Source organism: Varanus komodoensis, unplaced genomic scaffold, assembly GCF_004798865.1.
Source record: "Varanus komodoensis strain SLA01 unplaced genomic scaffold, ASM479886v1 scaffold1, whole genome shotgun sequence".
Lineage (NCBI taxonomy): Eukaryota > Metazoa > Chordata > Lepidosauria > Squamata > Varanidae > Varanus > Varanus komodoensis.
Window position 1 is genome coordinate 80848081 of NW_025335268.1, and position 21696 is coordinate 80869776.

General features: G+C 40.3%; 1 protein-coding gene across 4 annotated transcripts in view; it reads right to left on the minus strand.

The window, feature by feature from the left end:
• STS (steroid sulfatase) overlaps window positions 1-21696 on the minus strand; it is a 112109-nt gene that overhangs the window by 36428 nt on the left and 53985 nt on the right. For all 4 annotated transcript variants that reach the window (XM_044432587.1, XM_044432578.1, XM_044432594.1 and 1 more), the window contains one exon: window positions 3791-3928. In XM_044432587.1, the coding sequence (XP_044288522.1) occupies window positions 3791-3928 (138 nt within the window). The remainder of the gene's footprint in view (window positions 1-3790; window positions 3929-21696) is intronic.

Below are 21696 nucleotides of genomic sequence, written 5' to 3' on the forward strand. Positions count from 1 at the left end.
TGGTTCCAATCTGGCTGCACGTAACAATAAATAATTGAGTTCCAATTGTGCGGATGTGTTGAGAGCTTTCGAGCCAGACTAGTGCCAATTACTGCTGAGTAGATTTCAGCATCCCAGATGAGAGGGTTAATTGGGTGGATTCATGGTCATTGGCAGAATATTTATTATTGAGAATCCTCAAAACTATACTGCAAAAACTATACTGATTGAAAATTACAGTCTAATTTCTGTTTATATAAATGAATAATAGCATGTCCTGAATTATAATTGCCATATACACCACTATGCTGTTTTTCTTTACTTTTTCTTTCTGTTTACTGCAGCCCTGAATAGAAAATGTCAGTATTTAGGAGAAAGGACCCCAATAATCCTAATTTTCAGCATGAAGGAGAGTAGTGTCAAAAAAGGGGTGGGAATAAACACAGGTATATTTAAACATATACCTTTCTGAATTCAAGTTTCTTGATCTAAAATCCTGAAGACCATGTTGTACTTTGCCACTGAGCAAGTGAGACAAAGGAAAAAGCTAAATACAGTTTTGAATTTTTAAACAGAAAGTATGGTAAGCAGCTTTTGTCAGGACTGCAAAGCAACTAATAGAACATGAATGTCTCCCAGATTCTTTCTCACTGCAGCATGACAAACAAAGATAAGTTAGGAGGGAGTATTAAAGGAAAAGAGACAAGGTTATATAGAAGGGAGTAGGTTTAATTCTGTAGGACTAAAGTGAGGCTGAAGTCTCACAAGCCATGTCTAAGATATTTTTGTGCCTGAGGCATAACATTAAATGGCTCCCTATACTCAAGTCAAGCTGCACAGTAGCTGAGGCCAATCTAGTTTATTTTGGCACCTGAAAACACCACAAGACCTCTTCTCCCTTCCCTGGCAGTAATATTACTATCATCATAAATCAAATGCCTATTAATTTGCTGTCATTTTGTGACACTCTAACTAGTTGTATAAGAAATGCTATTCCTTTAGATTTTCCAGTATGGCTGGCATTCACCCCTATTTACAAACAAGGCTCTGCATTGTGCTAAGGACAAATCTTGCTCTCCATCCTCACATTGTGTGGTCCAGCTCTCATTGGCATCACACCTGCAGAAAATTGCAAATGGATGTCTGTGTGCCAAATGCACAGCTTCCCTGAGAATACTTGCAATATGCAAGACCTCCCTCGACAAGCACCTGATCTGTAACAATGGCAGACATTTTGCTTGTAATAAATAAAGGCTCCTTGGTCACAATCATGTTCTTCCTGTGTTTCTTTCACATGGGCTGATAAGCATACTCGCTACTCATTACCAAAATATCCACAATTTTCTATTGCCATTTTGTTGGGCCTGACTCATATAGATTGCCAGAGGAGAAATGCTAGTGTAGAAAGGAATCATGTAATTCATCCAACTTATGGGCTTCCTTATAGACATTACAGAGCAATGCGGGATCACATGTAGCCACGGGGAAATAGCAACCATGTCACTATGGCAACCTAGGGATGGTACCTGCTCCCCTCACCCCCCAGCAGTAATCTTATTTAAAATTTTGAATCACATTTTTCAACATGTCTCATTTAATGGCCTAGCCATACAGACTTTGGATGATAGGAATTATACAATCATTTGTTTGATTTTTTTCCTGAAATTAAATTCCAAAAATACTTTATAAACAGACACAAGCAGAATTTTGATATGACTGCCTAGCCTCTCTTGTGCTTGACAAGCTCATTAAACTAATTAGAGACTAAATTTCAGAAGCTGATGTAGCTCTGCTCCCTCTGATATGAAAAGTCAAGCCTTGCATTCATTTATGAATCAAAAAGCATGAGATGTTACAGTTAAAAATGGGAAAAGTGAACATAGAAGTTATACAAGCAGATGAATGTTCATGAATTACTGTGATTTTGTGTCCAGCACTAGAAACTTTGCAGAGGTTGAGATGCTTTGGGGTCTTGGGAAAGGAAAAACTTCAGGCTACAGAGAGTTGATTACCAGTCCTGCCCTCCACAGCTTTTTTCTTCATTACACTTGCCCCAGGTATAGCATACAGAGTATTGGATTCAGGACCTGGGAGATCTGAGTTCTGGTCCCTACTCAGCCATGAAACTCATTGGGTTGCTTTGGGCCAGTCACTCACTCTCAGCCCAACGTACATCATAAGGTTGTTGCTGTGAGGAGAAAATAGAGCTATGAAAACTGCCTCACTTATATTGTGGGTTCCTCACAAGATTAAAAAGGTGGGATATAAATGCAGTAATGTGTACACACACACATACATATTGCCTGTAGCACATTAGTTAAACTTTGTACGAAATGTACAGTTTGCTGCTGACTGATGATTCTTCTTCTGAAGTTTGAACATGGGAATCTGCCTTTATCCTAGAGTGCTTCCAGATAAGGCTTTTAGCATGCAATCTCACTGCTTAACTCATCAAAACTTATGGAGTGGAGTCCAGATGACATTGTTTTTTCTTGCCATCCTTTTTTTTCCCCTTGCTACTTCTGCCTTTTTCTTACCAGAGAAAATGTGTTAAGGAATAGATAGTAGCACAATGCCTTCTGATTGTTTGCACTAGGATCTTTCTATTTGGGATGCCCCTAAGGATGCCACAATGTCCTAAAAAAATCCTACAATACCCAGCATGGCCCAGGCAGCACAGTTTCTCCCTGGTTTGGCAGGGTGTTGGTGCTGTGGACTTGGCAATCTTCTAAGCTAAAATGAAGAAACTTGGAGGGTTTTGCCATCTCTATCCACAATGGCTTCCCACAGCCAGTTCCAATGACTTCAAGACTGCTTCGATGTGTTTGCTTTGTTCATATACTCTTGAATAGATTTAAGATGGAGAAAAACTACTCTGCCACACCATTTTTATGTTGTTTGCTTGTTCTCTTTTGCCCAGCTTGGTGTGACCCTCGCTATATCCAAAAGTTAACCTGTTCACTCTTACTTTGTGATATGTTCTCCATGCTCTGGTTTAGTCTTCCTAACATTTGTGTGAAGTGGGGCAGGGAAGGCATGTCATGTGGCCAAACTGTTAGGCAAATATAAAACTAGAATGATATTGCTGTCTATTCTTGAAGATTGAGACATGGGTGGATGTGATAAATAAATAAGTTTGTTGTGAGAAGAAATAAATCTAATGGGTGTTGTTGACAGACACTGCATGGTAAGTTTAGAAGAATTACTAGAAGGTAGCTGAAATAAGCAACATTATACATAATGTGTTGAATCGCAAACACATTACCAAAATGCACACACTTAGCAGGGATATCCCAAGATGTTTTTCTGTCTGAGGCAAAGGGCATCTGCTTCCTTCCATGTGCAGAAGCTGGTCATATTGGTAATTGAATATCACTTCGACTTTGCCAAAGGAACAACCTACACCTCCTGGGAACAACACAGCTCTGCTTGAAATCATCTCACTACTGTCATCACTCTCCTGAACATGCCCCCTGAAGTAGGTGCCTTCCTCTGCCTAATCTTGGAGCCAGCCTCACATATGATGTTGTGATGTTCTAGGAGTTTAAACACTCACAGACTTGTTCTTAATATCCATTCTTCTTCATTTTTATAAACTTCGATCCAGGTTAGTGCACATGTGACTGACAGGTTGTTGGATTACCGCATCCATCATCCACACCATTGAATAGGGTGGATGATGGATACTGAGATGCAGTAACATCTGTGGCACTACATGCTCCCCACACCTAATGTATTCTTTTACATTTGTAGTTGTACCCATATTCGATCTCTTACAATTCTATGATTCTAAGCAGTGGCCAACTTATACCTTTATATATTCCATTACAGCCACCATGAACTTCTCCATTACTTGATATCTCTTCAAGATGAGCCCCTTGGTCAGATGTGAAGTACACAAGTGTCTTCTCACTTAGTTTCCATTGGTCTAATACATGGAGAACCTGTCCTTTAAAAAGATAATGAAAAGAAGAGTAAAAACAATGACTTAAATAATTCAGTTCAACATACAAAATGTATACCTTGATAAGGAGCTTTGCCTTCAGATTATTGTGAGATATACCAAGCTGCACTATGGAAAGAACTTCTGACATCCTGTCCAGCAAGTCCCCTGGCCATGGCTGGGAAGCTTTCAGGAACGATGAAGCAAGAAAACAGTCCAGTCCAAGGCCAACTCACCGGATCCACCATAGCAAGCATCTAGGTCAGTCAGGGATGTTCAAGAGAGCACTTCATGGGGCAGCTAAAGTTCCACAAACATGTTCAGCCCAGATAAGCAAGGTAAAGCATGGAGTTAAAACTGTTATTTACAAAAGCTAAAAATTTAGCTTTTTAGTTTACAATTTGGCAAAAGAGGATTGGTCATCATAGGGCTTCTGTTTTGAAGTTACTTTTTCAGAGGGATCAGCATATATATTCTAATAGGTAAATATCAATGGAGTCACAACATAATAAGAATTACTAGTAAATCACACATTCAGAAGGACTGCTGTTTGCAGATCTACTTGCAAGCAAATAGAGGGGGGCATCATGCATCTCCTGGGTACTGGGCCTCAACCAACCCCTTACACCAACTCTGCCTGGCATCATAAAATGAAGCCCTGTGTCTGGAATCTTTGGATCCTAGTTGTGTACAAACTCTCTACTCAATGTTTGCATTACAGAGTTTAGGCTAAATAAAAATGTCCCAGAACTAGAAACCCACCTGATATACAGAGATTATTTTTAAAGGTGAGCAAGGTTTGAACGTGACTCCAAAGCCAAAACTGCAGATATCATACTATGAGATCAAAAAATGGATGTTATTAGATCATATAAAATGTTTTTTTTCAGTACCTTGTCTTCCCATAGTCCCAGTATATCTTCTTGTATCCTGTCAAGTCAAACCGATTTATCGTTGCATCTTTCCTGTAATCTATGTTTAATAACTTACTCCTTCAGTTTTTTTAATTATTTCGCTTATCTTTTAGCATGCCAGGGTATTTTAAAATAGGATGCTCCCACCTTTACTTTACTGCATTCACAACTCTTAATTGTCTCATTTCAAACAGAGCTGATCCTCAGCCTTCCTGGGATTCATCATGACATTTTCATTTGCACTCCATTTCAAGCCAGTTTCCACCCATCTTCCCAGCTCACAGAATAGGGCAAGCCTAATAACTATTTCACTCTTCATTCTGATCCACATCTTCTTGTCGCTTGGACTTGTCATGTCTTGCTCTTTCTTTGTTTTGCAGAACCGTGCATCTCTGGCGGAAACTGTTGCCTCTTATTAGATATTAATTTTAAAAAGCAAATATTACTTAAATGAGCACTAAATGATGTTTTATGTGTACGGGATTTTTAATTTTGCAGACAAAAAGGAAACTCGCTGCATTCCTTTTCAATACTGAGTTCACACCACCCATGTCAGGAAAAAAGACAGGCCTCACTTGTCCTTGCCCCACTGCAATATTTGCCTAATTCTCCTCATCCAAACTTGGTGAAGTGTACGGAGGAGGTGCTTTCAAAACACTGAGAACCATGGCTTGTTTTAGGGTAATGGGTTCATTTGCAATCCTGCTGCATGCCTTCCCAAAACTGGGCACAGCACTCTTAATATCAAGAGAGAAATTAGGCAAATTGCACAGTACATGACAAGCACCGAGGGTGAGAACAAAAGGGCACCATATCTTCTTTTCTTTTGTGATCATGCAATCCTGGCACTCTGCAGTTGGTGATCCAGAGCCACAAGTGGGAAAGAGATTATTTTCCTGCTGTTACGTAGACAGGTTAATTGGTCAGAAATGTTTCTTGTTCCCTCTGGCTTTTGTTTTCCTTGGCCTTCCCCAAACTTGCAGACTGCTGTTTAAATTGGTGTTATCTGCTTTATATCGTGTTATAGTATTTTATTGTATATTTATTGCATACTTCCCAAAGGAATATAGACTCATCTGAGTGCATTGTGTGGATTTTGACGGCATCCTTTTTCTAAGCTTGAGGACAGCCAAAAATAACATTAAATAAATGCAGTTAAAATAATTTTTTGTGTAAACCACTGAAAGAGCTTTGGGTTTTGGTGGTATAGAAAAATATTATTATTATTTACTTTTATCAACATTTCATTAAATCTAAGTGCCAAAGAAAAATACAGGCCTGAAGCCCCATTCCATTTAGTGTCACAGCATCCTATGGATGTTTACAGACACACACGTAGCATTATATGCAATGAATGCAGAGATAAATGAAAGTCACCCAGTCCAGAATATGCTCTGGATGTGCAAAGGCAAAACATCAGTGTATACACCGACTGGCCACAGCATTGACACCACATCGCTAGCAAGTTGGGGAGAGTGAAATGTGGCCAATGCTATAAGAACCAAGTCTTTCCAAAGTGACTGTCAGACATATTTTGATGTCAATGCAGAGCTCTGCCACAGGGTGCAGATGCCTTTGCTTCATAGCTTCAAATGCAGCCTCAACCTGTCTCAACCATCACTGAGTCATCCACTGAGAAGGAAGGCAACAAGAGGTCCCTTGTTGTATCCAGTAAGAGAAGCAGAGAAAAGTACAAAACCCATTATTTAAAGGTATACATAGCAAAGGTAGAAGAACTAGAAGCTATTTTGTAGATTGGTTGGCTGCTTGGCTGGTTGAAGTCATACCCAGCATTCCATCAAGAAAATGGCTAACTCATTCACTAAGTGTGGATTGTTATGTAGCCAAAACAGCATCCAGTCTCAAATAACTCTGTCAGAATGAAACTTCTGATGAAAAGAGGATAGATTTGGCTTGCTTGATCTAATGTTATTTGATTGGTTGACTATCAGTAAATATGATATTTTCATATTAACTAATAAAATATGGTATTAATAAATAGGATAGATATATCTTCTACCCTGATCAATTTTGGAATGATTGATCCTCTCTCCATATGGGCTTCCAATACACAAAAACAGATAACATACTTCTCACATTTATAGCAGTGAGAGAGGTGGGATACATGATATCACATCAAATACAATGTGATTCATCTTCACATGCAAAATTAAATGTATGGTGAAACCCAGATTTAAAATGACAAGAAAACTTTGGTGATCTTGGAGAATAGGTTGATTTTTTAAGCTCTGAATGAGTTCCAATGATAATTTCTCTTGTTTCTCATGCTAAACATTTTCCATCAGTTATGGATTAATGGCAATACTTGCAATACTTCTATCAGTTATGGATTAATGGCAATACTTGCAATACTTCTATCAGTTACAGATTAATGGCAATACTTGTTATGAGCAATACTTGCTCATAACTATGTTTGGCTGTCGAGAGGTGCAGCCCGGTATGTAAACATTCCACACATTCTAGAGCAATAAAACCAAAGTCCTTTAATGCTAATTGTCTACAAGATTTACAATTCTATAGATAAGTTCCCTAATAGCGGTCCTTGCTAAGCAGACGTTAGCCCTATAATGGCTTCTCTTCCTGAACCCACATGGGATCACTCTCCCAAGTCACGCCTTTCCTCCCTCTTATGCAGTCTACTTTGCAGCTGTTCAAATCGGCATAAAATACGTCTGTTCTGGGCCCTTGAAAAATCCATTTTTTCTGACGCCTATTGTATCTTCTGTTTCTGGCTCAGGGAGATCAGCATCAGGGGGGAAAGAGGCAGTTTGCTCTGCCTCCTTCTGAGCAGAACTTGCAGCTTCCTCTTTCTCATGACTCTCTCTCTCTGATAATGGTCCAGGCGTTTGCTCAACGTGCTGGGGCTCAGAGGAAGACGCAGCAGCTGGCTCGGCCGTCCCTGCGTTGGGCTGTGGGGTCGACTCTTGGGCACTGGGTGTCAAGTGCAAGGTCTCCTCATGAGTCACTGTTTCTGTTGGGGCTTCATGCATGACATTGGCCATGATGCTTTTACAGTTTCAGGGACCCTTTCATTACTTGAAATGTTAAAAGCTGAGCAGTTACAGCATTCCACAATCCAGGTTTATATTAATTTTCAGTTAATAAATATAATACACAGAATCTTAAGCAAGAACGGAATAATGCATTTGAATGCCCTGCCTTCCCAGTTAATGCACTGCTGCACTGACATGTATTTGAGTTCCTTGCAAGAGGAAGAAATGTGGTATATAAATGTAATATAGTAGTAGTGATATTTCATAAGGGTTAACAGATTTCAGGTTATGTCTAATACAGCAAAGAAAAGATAGACTGGATGTCACATTGTCGTGCTAGACTGGAGTTCACCTGCCTCAGAGGAGGGGAAGTGGGCCCTCTGGAAGACTCAGGTACTCAGCAAGTACCTTTGGTACCAATTCCTGATTCTAGGCCTGGCTTAACGCTGGGTATGCACACCAATCCCAAGAATAGATTTGCTGCTTCTGAAGATCCAAACCTATAAGCTTGATCTACTTAGTGGGATTATACTTTTAGGGCTCTCATGTATATTATGGTACTCTGTTTTAGAAGGAAAAGATCACCCTGCTCTTTCAGACATTTCATGTGAAATTTGCCTCTGATTTCTAACTGGGAAGGCAATGTGCTGGCTAATGACTGACTACTGTTTTAATGCAAGGCAGACACAACCTTTCTTTACCTCAATATATCAAAGTGTCAGAGGCAGAAAGACTGTTCAGGTGAAGTTTGCCCTTAGCATAATTTTTTATCAAACTTTCTGTAAAAGTTATATTTTATGAAAAAAAACAATCTAAGCAGAATTTCTTGACTCCAGTTCTTTTCTTCTTTTCCTTTTTCTTTTTAAATCCATGTCAGTGGCAACACAGGAAAGAATAAACTGAACTGATTATGATGTAGCAGAGCAAGGAGGAAAAAACTGGTTAAAAGAACAAGTTATTTTTAAGAGCATCCATTCCTCATCTGTATTTGACATCTGACAATGTTCCAAGCAGTACATTTTACCGCTTCCCGGAAAAAGACGTCACAAAAATAAGACCAAACCTACATCTCTATTTCTTTCTTGAACACTAAACTTGGGTGCATAAGTGAAGTGCAACAATATAAGGCTATGTGCATGTATTGTGAGATAAAGTAAATCCAATTGGTGTTATGGTTCAACTGTATAAGCTTAGAAGTATTATTGGATGATAGGACAAACAGTATAGAAAATCTAATATAAAGAGTTTTGTGATGAATGCATTACTTAAATGCACACATTTTATTATGTATGTCTTCTTTACAACTATGACTTGAGTGGATGTGACTGAACGGTAATAAAATGCAGTCGTAGTTTAAACTTTGTATATGTATTTAATTCTTATACTTCAATATACGTTATGTGTTTGGTTATGTGGTTCTCTCTTTCTAATGAATTGAGTAATTTGGAATGCCCTGTTTTGGAGCAAGACAAGTAATCACATTTCTAACTAGACAGCATTTATTTCCTGAAAATGTACGGCCACGCATCCATACAGCATTTTTACACAGGCACAGGCATGCCAGGTTACATTCCTACATGCACATGGATCCTGTTCACTAGCTTCTTTCCCTCTGGCAATGGTTCCAGGCTTGTCACACAGTAGATGGAGGGAGGAGCTGATGGCATGACTTGAGGTGTGCAGTAACATGCAGGAGAAGCTGTGGCTGCCAATTTTTCTACTGTGTTGGGGTGGGGGGTGGGTGGGGCAGCAAACCATGGTCCTAACTGTGAAACATTGCTTTCATTTCTGCATGTGAAAAAAGAATTGTGTCTGTTTCAGAGTCTTTTAGCATTGCCTTTCTGCCTTTGAAAGCAGGATGAAATGGTACTGTTTCCACCAATGCCCTTCCTTATGACTAGAAGTCATCCTATATTCTAATTCTGATTCAAGTTGCTGGCTTATCTAGCCAAAAATGACAGCAGCCCTGAAGAAGACAGTATCAGTAGACAGGGTAGGAGAAGATCCTGCAAAGTTAAAGGTGTGTATGACCTTCCACAGTATGGCCCTGCATTCATGAGACCAACTGAAATAAAAAGCCAGATGTCCTGCTTGATTAATTGGGTGAATTTATACCCTATCTTTGCACCAAGAAAATGATATGCTTATGCTGATAGAAAACTCATCTGAGTGTGGAATTTTATGTAGCCAAACCCGCATTACACACATATATACAGCATCAGCATATGGGTATCCAAGTTTCGCAGGTATACAAATGCCTACTAAGGTGCCCCCTCCCAAAAAAAGAGGGGAAAACCCAAGCAAACTAGGAGCTTACATGAAGAATCAGATGCATTCTCTGGAAACAGCACTTCTTGGTAAGCTGGCTGGAATTTTGAGCAGAAAGAATCCACACTTCAATATTCTAGTTGATGTCCATATTGCTTTTTTATGAATGTAATGGATTGCAGGGAATTATTAGTCCTTCAAGAGCAAAGGTTAGCAATAGCTACTGTTTCATAAGTGCAAAATTAAAATGTGATTGGTAATTACTAAGGATTTCCTCAATGTCCCCGCTTACACTGTCAGCTTCTTTCATTATCATAGCATGTCAAGTCACAGAATATGTAGTGTCACCATCCTGACCCTAACCACAGTATGAGCCTGAGAAAGACAGAATTCTCTCTCGAGCAGTTGCTATTAAGACCTCTACACCATAACTGTTTTTGCATTTGCATTTGCATGCAGACTTCTAAAGCTTCAATTGCTTGTTCCCGTACAAAAATAGATCCATTCCTATGGAAGTTGGGATTTCAGCAGATATCAGAGATGAAAATATAGGATGGAACTGCTAGGGGTGTGGGTGGGTGTGGGTGTGGGAACGTTTTCATATTTTACTTTTAGCTTCTGTATATTATGCAAGAGTAATGTTCTGAAGTTTTTGTGTCATACTTTCATAGCCATAACATATATTACATATTAATAAATATTTAAGGTAAACTGCTTTGACTGTATGAAAGATAAATGGTGAAAAAGAATATTGCCTTTCACAAAAGAGTCATATATACAATAAACATTCATTTAGTAGTAGGTTGCAATTCAATAACTAGAAGTTAAAATTCCTGGAAAGTTAACATAGAAACAGAGTGAGTCAGAAGAGGCCTCCTGAGCCATCTAGGTGGCCCCCCAGCTCCAACTGGCTCAGCTCATAACATGCCTACTATGTGCATGTCCAGCCTATCCTTAAACACCATAACCAATGTGAATTCAACTACCTCCCATTAAAGCCCATTCCATACCCTAGGGGTCCTAACCATCAGGAAGTACTTCCTGGCATCCACCCTAAATCTTGGTGCCCTGAGCTTTGGCACACATCCTGCCCTTCACTGTAGGGGGGAAAAAGATCATTATCCACCTCTGCATGGCAACCTCTCACATACCTGCATGTTGCTAACAGGTCCCCTCTGAGTCTCCTCCTCTCAAGGATGAAAAGACCCAGCTCCCTCAGTCTCTCCTCATACGGCTTCCCCTGCAAACCAGCCACCCTCCTAGTGGTCCTTCGGTGCACTGATTCCTACCTTGCTATATCTCTCTTGTAATGAGCGGCCCAGAACTGAACACAATACTCCAGCTGCGGGTGCACCAGAGTTGTATAGAGTTACAGTAATAACTCTCCTGATCTAGAAGCCACACTTCTGGCTATGCATCCAAGGGTGGCATTTGCCATCTTGGCCACCGCATCACACTGCTGGCTCATGTTTAGCCTGCAGTTGACCAGCACCCTGACATACTGTTCACAAGTGCTGCTCTCCAGCCACTTGTCCCCTAACCTGTACTTATGATGCCCATTCCTAAGCATCACTGCTTCCAAAACCATAACTGAAAAACACAAGGGTGCATTCACATGACATAATTCTTCACCCTGCAAATAAGCTGCATACTGAGTGAGTTCAGATAAAATGACAACACACCCTGTAGAGCCATCCTGAAGTACTTCTGAAGTACTGCTTACCCCTGTTGCTAATCTTGCTGCTCATGTCTGTGTAGTTGGCCTTCTGTTTGGACAAAAATGAAAATTTAATATTAAAAAGGTGATTTTTCTCTCTTCAAATCTGGTCTGTAAAGTCTATGACTCTCCAATGAATTTTCTAACATGAGCAACTATGTTACAAAACTTGTTAGAGGCTTTGTACCCATATATTAATTCGGATAATCAAGAAGCCATTCATTTTGGACTTCATTATGTTAGCTTCATGAAGGAACACTTTAAAGAAATTAAGACTTAATATTTCACTCTCTGCCTTTTTAGAGTGCTTTTATTAAAAATAATAATGCTAGGACAGAATGGTTGTGTGCTTTGTAATACTTGAACTGAGGATATGAATATCTTCCTTATAAGGGCTACATGACAAATTCCCTTCAAGGTTAGGCTTAGGAAGCTTTTTTATGTACCCAATGCCTTTTCATGTTCCCTTACATAGTTCTTTATTTGTGCTGGTGGCTAGGACCCAGATTATTTTGTTGTCCAAATCTGAGTGTTTCTTAATTTCATTTTGGCTTATAGATAAATAATAAAACTGTACTTCTACACAGTTAAATATAGCTGTACCTGTGCACTACAACCTCATTTCTCAGGGATGAGGGGAAGATGCATAACTGAAGCTGAGTACGTAGAAGAGAAAGCAATTATAACCTTGGGACCTCAGTTTTCATGACAAGAAAAGGAGGACCAGACAGAAGTATTTAGAAAGACCCTATAATTTTTAGTTAGGTCTCAGCATTATAGAGGCCTTCCAGCCTCTTACTGAGAAGCTCAAATACACAGAAGCAAGGGCCATGTCCTGAGCAGGCTTTCATAGATTAGCTGATGTGATGTAATGCACACTGGAATTCAAGTAGGCCATGAATAAGAACAGGATGGTCCCAGATGGCTACAGGTAAGTTGTGGTATGGAGCTAGAGAAACAAGCTGAATTCTTGCTGTGGCAATTCTTCGTAATTATACCATTCAGTACATATCTGTGCTGCTGCTTTCCATATGCAACCACTTTATGTAATATTTACAGGATCTTAACTGCTAATGTATTTTTATACATTCTATTTTCCGTTTTCACCTGCTTTACTTTGATGAATCACTCTTGCTTGAAAATTGGAGCCAGCTTTTGTCAATTCTGTCCTAATTTTGCTCTCTGTGTTCCAAAGCTGTCCGCAGTGGCATTACTGTCTCTCTCTCCATTGCGTAGCCTATTGACACTGTATTTTCTAATACCATTAGATACTTGAAGAATCTTCTTTAGCTACCAGCTGTAGACAAGGCAAGCTGTGAATTTCTTTGCAGACATAGTTAGGACAAATAAAAAATAGAGCCTGATCATGAATTGCCCTCAAAGGAGTCTCACACAGCTGAAGGCAAACTTTGTTCGGCCTTTCTGGTTGACATTTGGGTTTAGGAAGACAAAACAAGAGGAAATGCATTAAGTTGTGCTTAGTTCCTTATCTGCTGAATCATTTCAGCATATGTGCTCAGGGATTTTGTTGTAGCAGTGGCAGTGACGGTGCCTGCACAGATGGACACTTTGACTAAAACAAACAGGGACTCAGGAAAAGTGACATGAGCCTAAGAACAGGGGAGGGATGCTTGCAACAGATGCATTCATATACAAAGGATCATTTTGCAGGCCAAATCTGCCTCATTTTTAAACATTGTGCATGACCATATTCTACCAGTTGCATTTTGTATTTCTTTACCTTGCAATATAATGTTCACCGCTGCTTTAAAAGCCAAGCTGGTATGTGCATAGCATTCAGTTCAACACAGATTACATTATCCTTGTCCTCTCTCCATTTTTTGCTTTAAAACTCTGTGGAGTCGGTAGAGGCTTTAAGTTAGTAGTGGACTTCATGGCTGAGTGGGGACAAATTTTCATGGATGTATACTAAAAACAAGGCACACCCGGTTGCCCACTTAACTTTTGGAAACCCTGGAGATTTGAATCTAAGGAAAGACAATGCTAGCCATGCAGTAACAACAAATAAAAAAGGCATTGTTATAAACTGAAAACAGGACCAGTATTGGAGAAGGGTCAGGATCCTGAACATGCAGAGAGTGTTTCAGAAGCCAGGAAATCAGTGGAAGGGGGAAGAGTGGAAGAAGAAATGCTCAGGGTGATAAAGGAGAAGAAGTCAAGGAAGGAAGATAAACTGGAGAGAGAAAATGGGCAGATTGGCGAGAGCTCCAGGGCCAGAACTTTGAGAAGCAAGAAGAGCTGTTTATCATGTTTATGACTAGGTTCACATGATCATTTGAGGTGGGTTGCTGCATATGCAAGTATTTGCATTAACTAGAAGTATTTTGAATATTCTTATTGAGGGTAAGTTGTTGACATGGTTAGAAAACCATCCAGAGCCTATGGGCTTGTTTACAGTCATGGATGTTTAGTTAACTATGCCAACAGCTCCCCCTCGGCTCGGACAATATGACAAGCATGGGTGAAGCTTAAGTGTCCATATGCCAGAACCACCATGGCTTAAATAAACCACTGGCTTGATCACATTTCTGTACCCATCTTGCTTGTGGAATCCTCGGGCAACTGATTTGTCACCCTGTGAACAGAGTGCTGGACCAGATGGACCTTTGGTCTGATCCAGCATAACTGTTCTGATGTTCTTTTTAGATCAAAAATTAGGTCAACAGATGGAGGAAACCCTTACTGAATTTCAAGCAGACAAAGTAGTTTGGATAGCTAACATCTAAAAAGACAGGAATGAAATTCAAAAGACCTTGTTTGACAGGAAAACTAGAAAATGGAAGAAAATGAAATTCCACAGTGACACATTCAAAGGTCTACATTTTGAGAAAAGGCAAATGGACAATATAGGGCAGGAATACTTCCCCTTGCCTAAATTCATTGGAATACATATCTCATAATCATATCTGAAGAAAGATGTCAACAAACTAGGACAGAGGAGTTCAGGGATATGAGAAACAAATCCTGTGAGGAAATGTTGAAATGTGGTTATGTGCAGTCTGGAAAAGAGACAACTAAGGAGAGGAATGAAAGCACTCTTCAGATATCTGAAGGGCTGTTATATAGACTAAGGCAAAGATGTGTTCATTTGCTCAGGTTACCCTAGAGGGCATGATTTGATACAATGGGCTTCAGTTAAAAGATGGACTATTTAAGTAGAATTCAGGATAATATTTTAACAGTTTGACAAGGGAACCAACCAAGGAGAGGTGGGATGACCTTTGCTGGAAAGGCAGCATGAGGCAAATATGCTAGAACTGAATGCTGACAAATAATTCTTACTACAGCAACAGTTGCTAAGGGATATGTAAGGCTGGAACTGGGGAAGGAAAAGAAGAGGAGGATAAAGTAGTAGCTGGTTTTGAAAAATAACTTTTTAATATGTGTATGAATGAAGAGCAAAGACAAAGAGCCGCCCAAGAAATGAAAGACCTATTAGGGAAAAGGAAGAATAGGAACGTAAAAGGCATTTAAGAAACAAACAATGGGAGAAGAGCTAAGACCTGTGTGCACATAGTGACACAAACCAAGGAACAGCTAATAGAATCAAAAGGGTTATTTAACTGTAAAAGCAGAGAGGAAATATGTACTCTTATATCAGTGCTATTTAGCTGAAAACTGCAGAAATTGAATTGACATGGTGTTTTTCTTAATCATTTAATTCCCCACTGATATCTGCATTTAAACAAACCCATAGCCTCAACTACCACTGAAGTTTGGGCTAGATTATCTATGAGGTCCAACTCTACTGATTCGCTGCTATAGCATAAGCTGACATGCAATACAGCTGACCCATCTTTAGGTTGCCACAGGTCTCCTTGTTACAGACTGACACCATTAGCAGTCTTCACCTTACCATATCAGGATGGCTAGTTTCATTTTCTTTCAAAGAAAAAAGATCCAGGTTACCTTGCGTAGATCATTAAAGAATGTCTGATCAAATATTATCACTGTGATATGTTGCAATTCTGAACTAGAAGCACAAAACTGCTGGGAAAACCACTGCAGAATTTAAGGGAAGCACCGGAAAGTGTGGGTGGTAGCAGGGGAGAATTGTTCAGAAGACAGTTGGCTTTGTTTGAAAGAGATGGATTATGTCGACTGCCTTACACAAGTCATTCAGCCATTTCAGCCCATGGGTTCTGGGTGGGTAATTAACCAAGGAACACGTCTGAGCATAATTAGGCAAACTGGGGAGATGCCAATGCTACCGTCTGGTCCAAAATTATTGGAGGAATTTCAATTATTGCGGCCCGATGATGTGGACAAGGTGCTTGGACGAGTACGTCCCACCACTTGCCTATTGGATCCTTGCCCGTCTTGGTTAATAAATAACTCCAAGCACGGGATTGGGACCTGGATCTTGGAAGTGGTTAACACTTCTCTGAGGGAGGGTCGAGTGCCTGCCCCTTTAAAGGAGGCGGTAATACGACCGGTCCTGAAGAAAGCGTCACTGGATCCAGAGATGGCCACTAACTATAGACCTGTGGCCAACATCCCATTTCTGGGCAAGGTGTTAGAGCGGGTGGTGGCGGGACAACTCCAAGCACTCTTGGATGAAACTGATTATCTGGACCCATTTCAGTCCGGCTTCAGACCTGGGTACGGTACTGAATCTGCCTTGGTCGCCCTGTACGATGACCTGTGCAGGGAGAAGGACAGGAGGAGTGCATCCCTGTTAGTTCTTCTGGACCTCTCGGCGGCTTTCGATACCATTGACCATGGTATACTTCTGGATAGGCTAGCAGGATTGGGGGTTGGAGGCACTGCTTTGCAGTGGTTCCGCTCCTATATCAATGGTCGATTCCAGAAGGTAGTGCTGGGGGACTATGTCTCTGCGCCATGGCAGCTATGCCATGGAGTACCACAGGGCTCCATTCTATCCCCTCTGCTATTTAACATCTATATGAAACCGCTGGGAGAGGTCATCAGGAGGTGTGGGCTGCGGAATCATCAATACGCTGATGATACCCAGCTCTACCTCTCGTTTTCCACTAATCCAGGTGAGGCAGTGGCTGTGCTGAACCGGTGCTTGGCCGAGGTAATGGAATGGATGAGGGCCAACAAACTGAAACTCAATCCAGACAAGACGGAGGTCCTGTTGGTTGGCGGATCAGGCTTCGGAGAGGGTGGATTTGACCTGGTCCTGAATGGTGCAACACTCCCTCTTAGGGACAAGGTCCGCAGCTTGGGAGTACTCCTCAACCCGGAGCTTTCACTGGAAGCTCAGGTGACAGCGGTGGCGAGGAGCGCCTTCCTTCAGCTTCGGCTGATTAATCAGCTGCGCCCCTACCTGGAGTACGACTGCCTGGCGACGGTGACACACGCGCTGGTGACTTCCCGCCTAGACTTCTGTAACGCGCTTTACGTGGGGCTTCCCCTGAAGACAGTCCGAACACTTCAATTGGTGCAAAATAGAGCTGCCAGGTTGCTGACGGGGACGGGGCATTATGCTCACATGACTCTAGTCCTCCGTCAGCTTCACTGGCTTCCCATTGAAGCCCGGGCCCAATTCAAGGTGTTGGTTATGACCTATAAAGCCCTAAACAGCTTGGGTCCTGGCTACCTGAACGAGCGCTTACGTCCGTATATGCCTGACTGCCCCTTGAGATCTGCGGGAGAGTCCCTTCTCCGGAAACCCTCCATGAAAGAAATTAGGAGAGTACTCAGAGGAGGGCTTTCTCTGCAGTGGCGCCCAACCTATGGAATTCACTCCCCAAAGAGGTCCGCCTGGCACCGTCGTTACTGGTTTTTCGGCGCCAGGTAAAGACCTTTTTATTTAAACATCATTTTAATTGTTAAAATATATGATCTGGCCAGGGCAACTTCTTCTTCCTTCTCTTTCCTCCTCCTATATTCTTTATTTACTTATTTTATACTGTTAATTTTAATTTTATATTATTGTATCTCAGTGTATTTTTTGTATTTTTGTATTTATTGGTAATTTATTATGTTCTATTGTATTTCAATGTATCTTATTGTGTTGTAAGCCGCCCCGAGGCTTCGGCAAGGGGCGGCATAGAAATGTTATAATAATAATAATAATAATAATAATAATAATAATAATAATAATAATAATACCCCTGACATGTGACTGGTACACAGGGAATAGTTAGTAAGCCACCATGGCTTTTAAATGCCTGCTGATCATGTGAACCTGCTCAGCCACCACAAACTTTGTTGACTTGTTCTATAGCCTTAGCTAGACACCATATTTAGGATAGAAGACAGAATGATAGGCAGCTGGGATGGTGAACAACTCCATGTGTTTCGCTGGTGGCGGGGGGAAGAGCTGATCTAATTTGTATTTCCTGGGCTAATATATGGATTGGAGCATAGTTATTCTTCATGTTACACACACCTCACAATTTTGTGATGCAGTTGTCAGCTAAAAAAAATCCTATGTAAATGCATACATTATGGAAAGTTGCATGCAAAAATGCCTTTATTAAGAAAACCTGTATACAAGCATGTGTAGAGTAGGAAAAGATATATACAAAAATAGATTATATTTGTGTGCTATTTCTTTATTCATTCATTTATTTATTATAGTTATAGCCTGCCTTTTTCCATTCAAGGAATTCACATAGTAACATAATTCTCGACCTCCCACTCCTATCCTCACAAATATAATCCTGTGGGTTGGGCTGAGAGTCTGTGACTGGTCCAAAGTCATCCATTTAGCTCCATGACAGAGTGGAGACTAGAATATGCTTTAACCATTACCCCACACTGGCTCTTAAAAATTATTTCAGATGGGTGCTTATCTTACTGTACATCCTATTAGAAAAGGGTGTTATCTTTGTTGCCAAGCATGCCTGGGAGAACACAGATGCAAATTTTGATCTTCTGTCGAATTTACAAGCCTTTAGAGTCATGTTACCTCTTTTCCTTCTGTGCTAGTTAAATGCATTGCTTATTATAGCCTGTAGGATCACGGCCCAGATGGATGTAAGGCACGTGAGCTCCAAGCATATCCATATTGCAGGATAATTTCAGTAGCACTGGGCTGTTAAGTACATGAAGTCAAGGCTGTTTCTCACTTCCTCAAAGAAGTGTAATTCTTGCTACACCTCACAATTAAGAGTATCTAATCAGATTCAGTGAGAAGCAAGTGACTGAATAAACTGGCACTTGAAGGCATATTTTCTCTTAAGCTACCTTGCAAACAGCTTCAAGCTAATGGCTTGGGGGTAGGTAACAAAAAGATTCTCCCCCCCATATGAATCTTCCTAATGTTTAATAAAGGCCTTTCTAGGTGTCCTTGATAGGGAAATTCAGATGGGTGATTATCTTAAACTACAATATCCAAACAGGAATTTGGGTCTACTGGGATGAAGGGAAGTAGATTCTGGCCCCATCATTTGACAGGGGACTAAAGGATGAATTCTCTGAGGAAGAGAAGTCTCTTTTGGGAGCATCTTCTATAATCGGCATGCCTCGAGTATGAAGACTCTGTCCTGTATCTTCCCACCTAAAAGCATTTGGTGGGCACACACAGAGGAGGGCCTCTGAAGGTAACCCAAGGTTCTAATGGGCAGGTATGTGAGGAGAAGTTCCTTTAAGGATGATGACAATTATCTTCCTCCTCCTCCTCCTCCTCCTCTTTCTGTTATTGGTTTCCTGATTTTAGATTGTTAAATTGTTTAAATTGTATAAGATTTCAATCACTTCAGTCACTATGGTGCCCCTATAAAGATAATAAATAAATAATATTGTGTTTCCTTAAACAATTCAAATGACACCCATGCATTAAAAAATCATTTCTGTTCACATTCAGTTTTGACATTACAAACAAGTCAAGCTCTGCTATTTTATGAACTGAACTGAAATTCTCATGCAGTCCTACTGTTGACTTATGGGAGAAGGGGAAGGAGAGCTTTTCTAGCTGAAAATTCCTGGCAAACGGGATGGGAAATTCCTGTGTGTTATATGCATTCCATTTTTTTTTCCAGAAATGAACCATAATTAATCCCACTAGGCAGCATGCTATGTGATCTTACTGCTAATGTAAATTACATTGCACTAGCATTAAGTGACCTCTAGTACAATGCCAATGGCATTTGCTGGCATGACAGATTCCCTGAACAAAAATCTCACTGGTAGACAGTGCTGCCATAATGTACACTAGCATAATGTAATTTACATGAGCTGTAATGTCAAACAGGATACTACCCACTGTTTATGTTTGAAAAGAATTGTCCAATACACATACCGCATTTCCCTAGTGAAAAATATACATTTATGGTGTTATTCATCCAAATACAGTACTGCTATTTCTAAATTCAGCTTACACAATCAAATGGACACTCACACACACACAATGGCATACCAAAGTGCTTTGAAAAAAGCTTGCAGTGAAGGAGAACAACTTCAATATGCAGTGGAAGAAAGACTGCCCTACATAAAAAAGCGAATGAGCCAGCCCTGGATCGCTATTATGGGGAACTACAAAATAAAGATAGTCTGATCACCAACTGGTTTGCTTTACCAGGGTTGGTGTTCCTGATCTTAAATAACAAAGTAAATTCACATCTTTAGTCCCCCTCTCTCCTCAACCCACCAGCTTGAAAAAGTTTACCTGATTAATATCAATGTATTCATTAGATATCCTACCTATTTTTTTTCCTTCCAAGAATTTCTAAGTGGCTTACATAATTCTCTATCTCCTCTCAATCTTAACCTCACAAAAACAACCCTGTGAGATAAGTTGGGCCAAGAGTCTGTGACGGGCCCAAAGCCACCCGGAGCAATGCCCTGATCACCCATGTTAACAGTCTGGGAAGCACTATCCAGACTGATTCAATTGCCCTACACAATATCATCACATTGACTATGTGATCTTCCAATTGGCTGGAATCACTCCACAAATCTGCTATAAGAAGAAGGTTAAGGCACTGAAATGGCAACTTCCTGGGGCAACAATGGCTACAAACAATCTTGAAAGAAAGGAGGAATAAGGGGGTTCCTTCCCCAGAAATAGGCTGTTCCTCTCAAATCTCCCCATTTTCCCTTCCTTTAAAATATCCACAGAGTCATTCAGTGCTCCCCTAAGCTGTTCTAATTTTTAGAAATACAATAGGGAAGATAAAGGTTCTGCATGCTAAAACCTTAGCCATCATTTTATTTTTTTTTTTGTAAATATTGGTTCATTGAACTGAAGATTCATTTTCCCCATACTTACAAATGAAATTACTAAAGGCAAAGCAAATGAGCAACCCTGCCACCAAGCAAAGCTTTCTGCTTAAAAGTTGGGCTCACAACTTCTGGTTGTACATTCTTTAATTTTTCTTTATCCGTCCTTCAAAAACTTCCATCAATACTCATCTCCTAAAAGTAAGTGCATTAATACATTTGTTGAAGTATCATTACTGATGCAACCGGTTGTGTGCATGGTGATGGCAGGAAATTCAGCCTTGTATGTCTAACTACTTGACAGGCAAATTATAACTTCAAGTTTTTATAGTTCAGAACTAAGACTTCACAGACTTTCCAAAGTTTGTCCTTTTCTGCTTTCCTTTCAGTATCCTGAATGGATAATGAAAAGAGTTTTAAGGACCTGCAACACTTGCTTTCATTTTTTTTTTTTCATGTGTTACTAGCATATTAAAAGGATCTGCCAGGCTTTTTCTGTAAATGGTACCAAGATGTACTTTTACTGTAACTTGCATTCTGGCATATCACATCATGTGAGGGAAGGATCCTACATGGACTGATTTGATTTATGTGGCTTTTATTTTACATTGTTTCGTGTTCTATTATAAAGCTTCTTTTCAAATCTTGTGGTGTAACAAACAAATAAATATTCAGAGGAAAGATTCTGCACAAGAGCCAGAACCA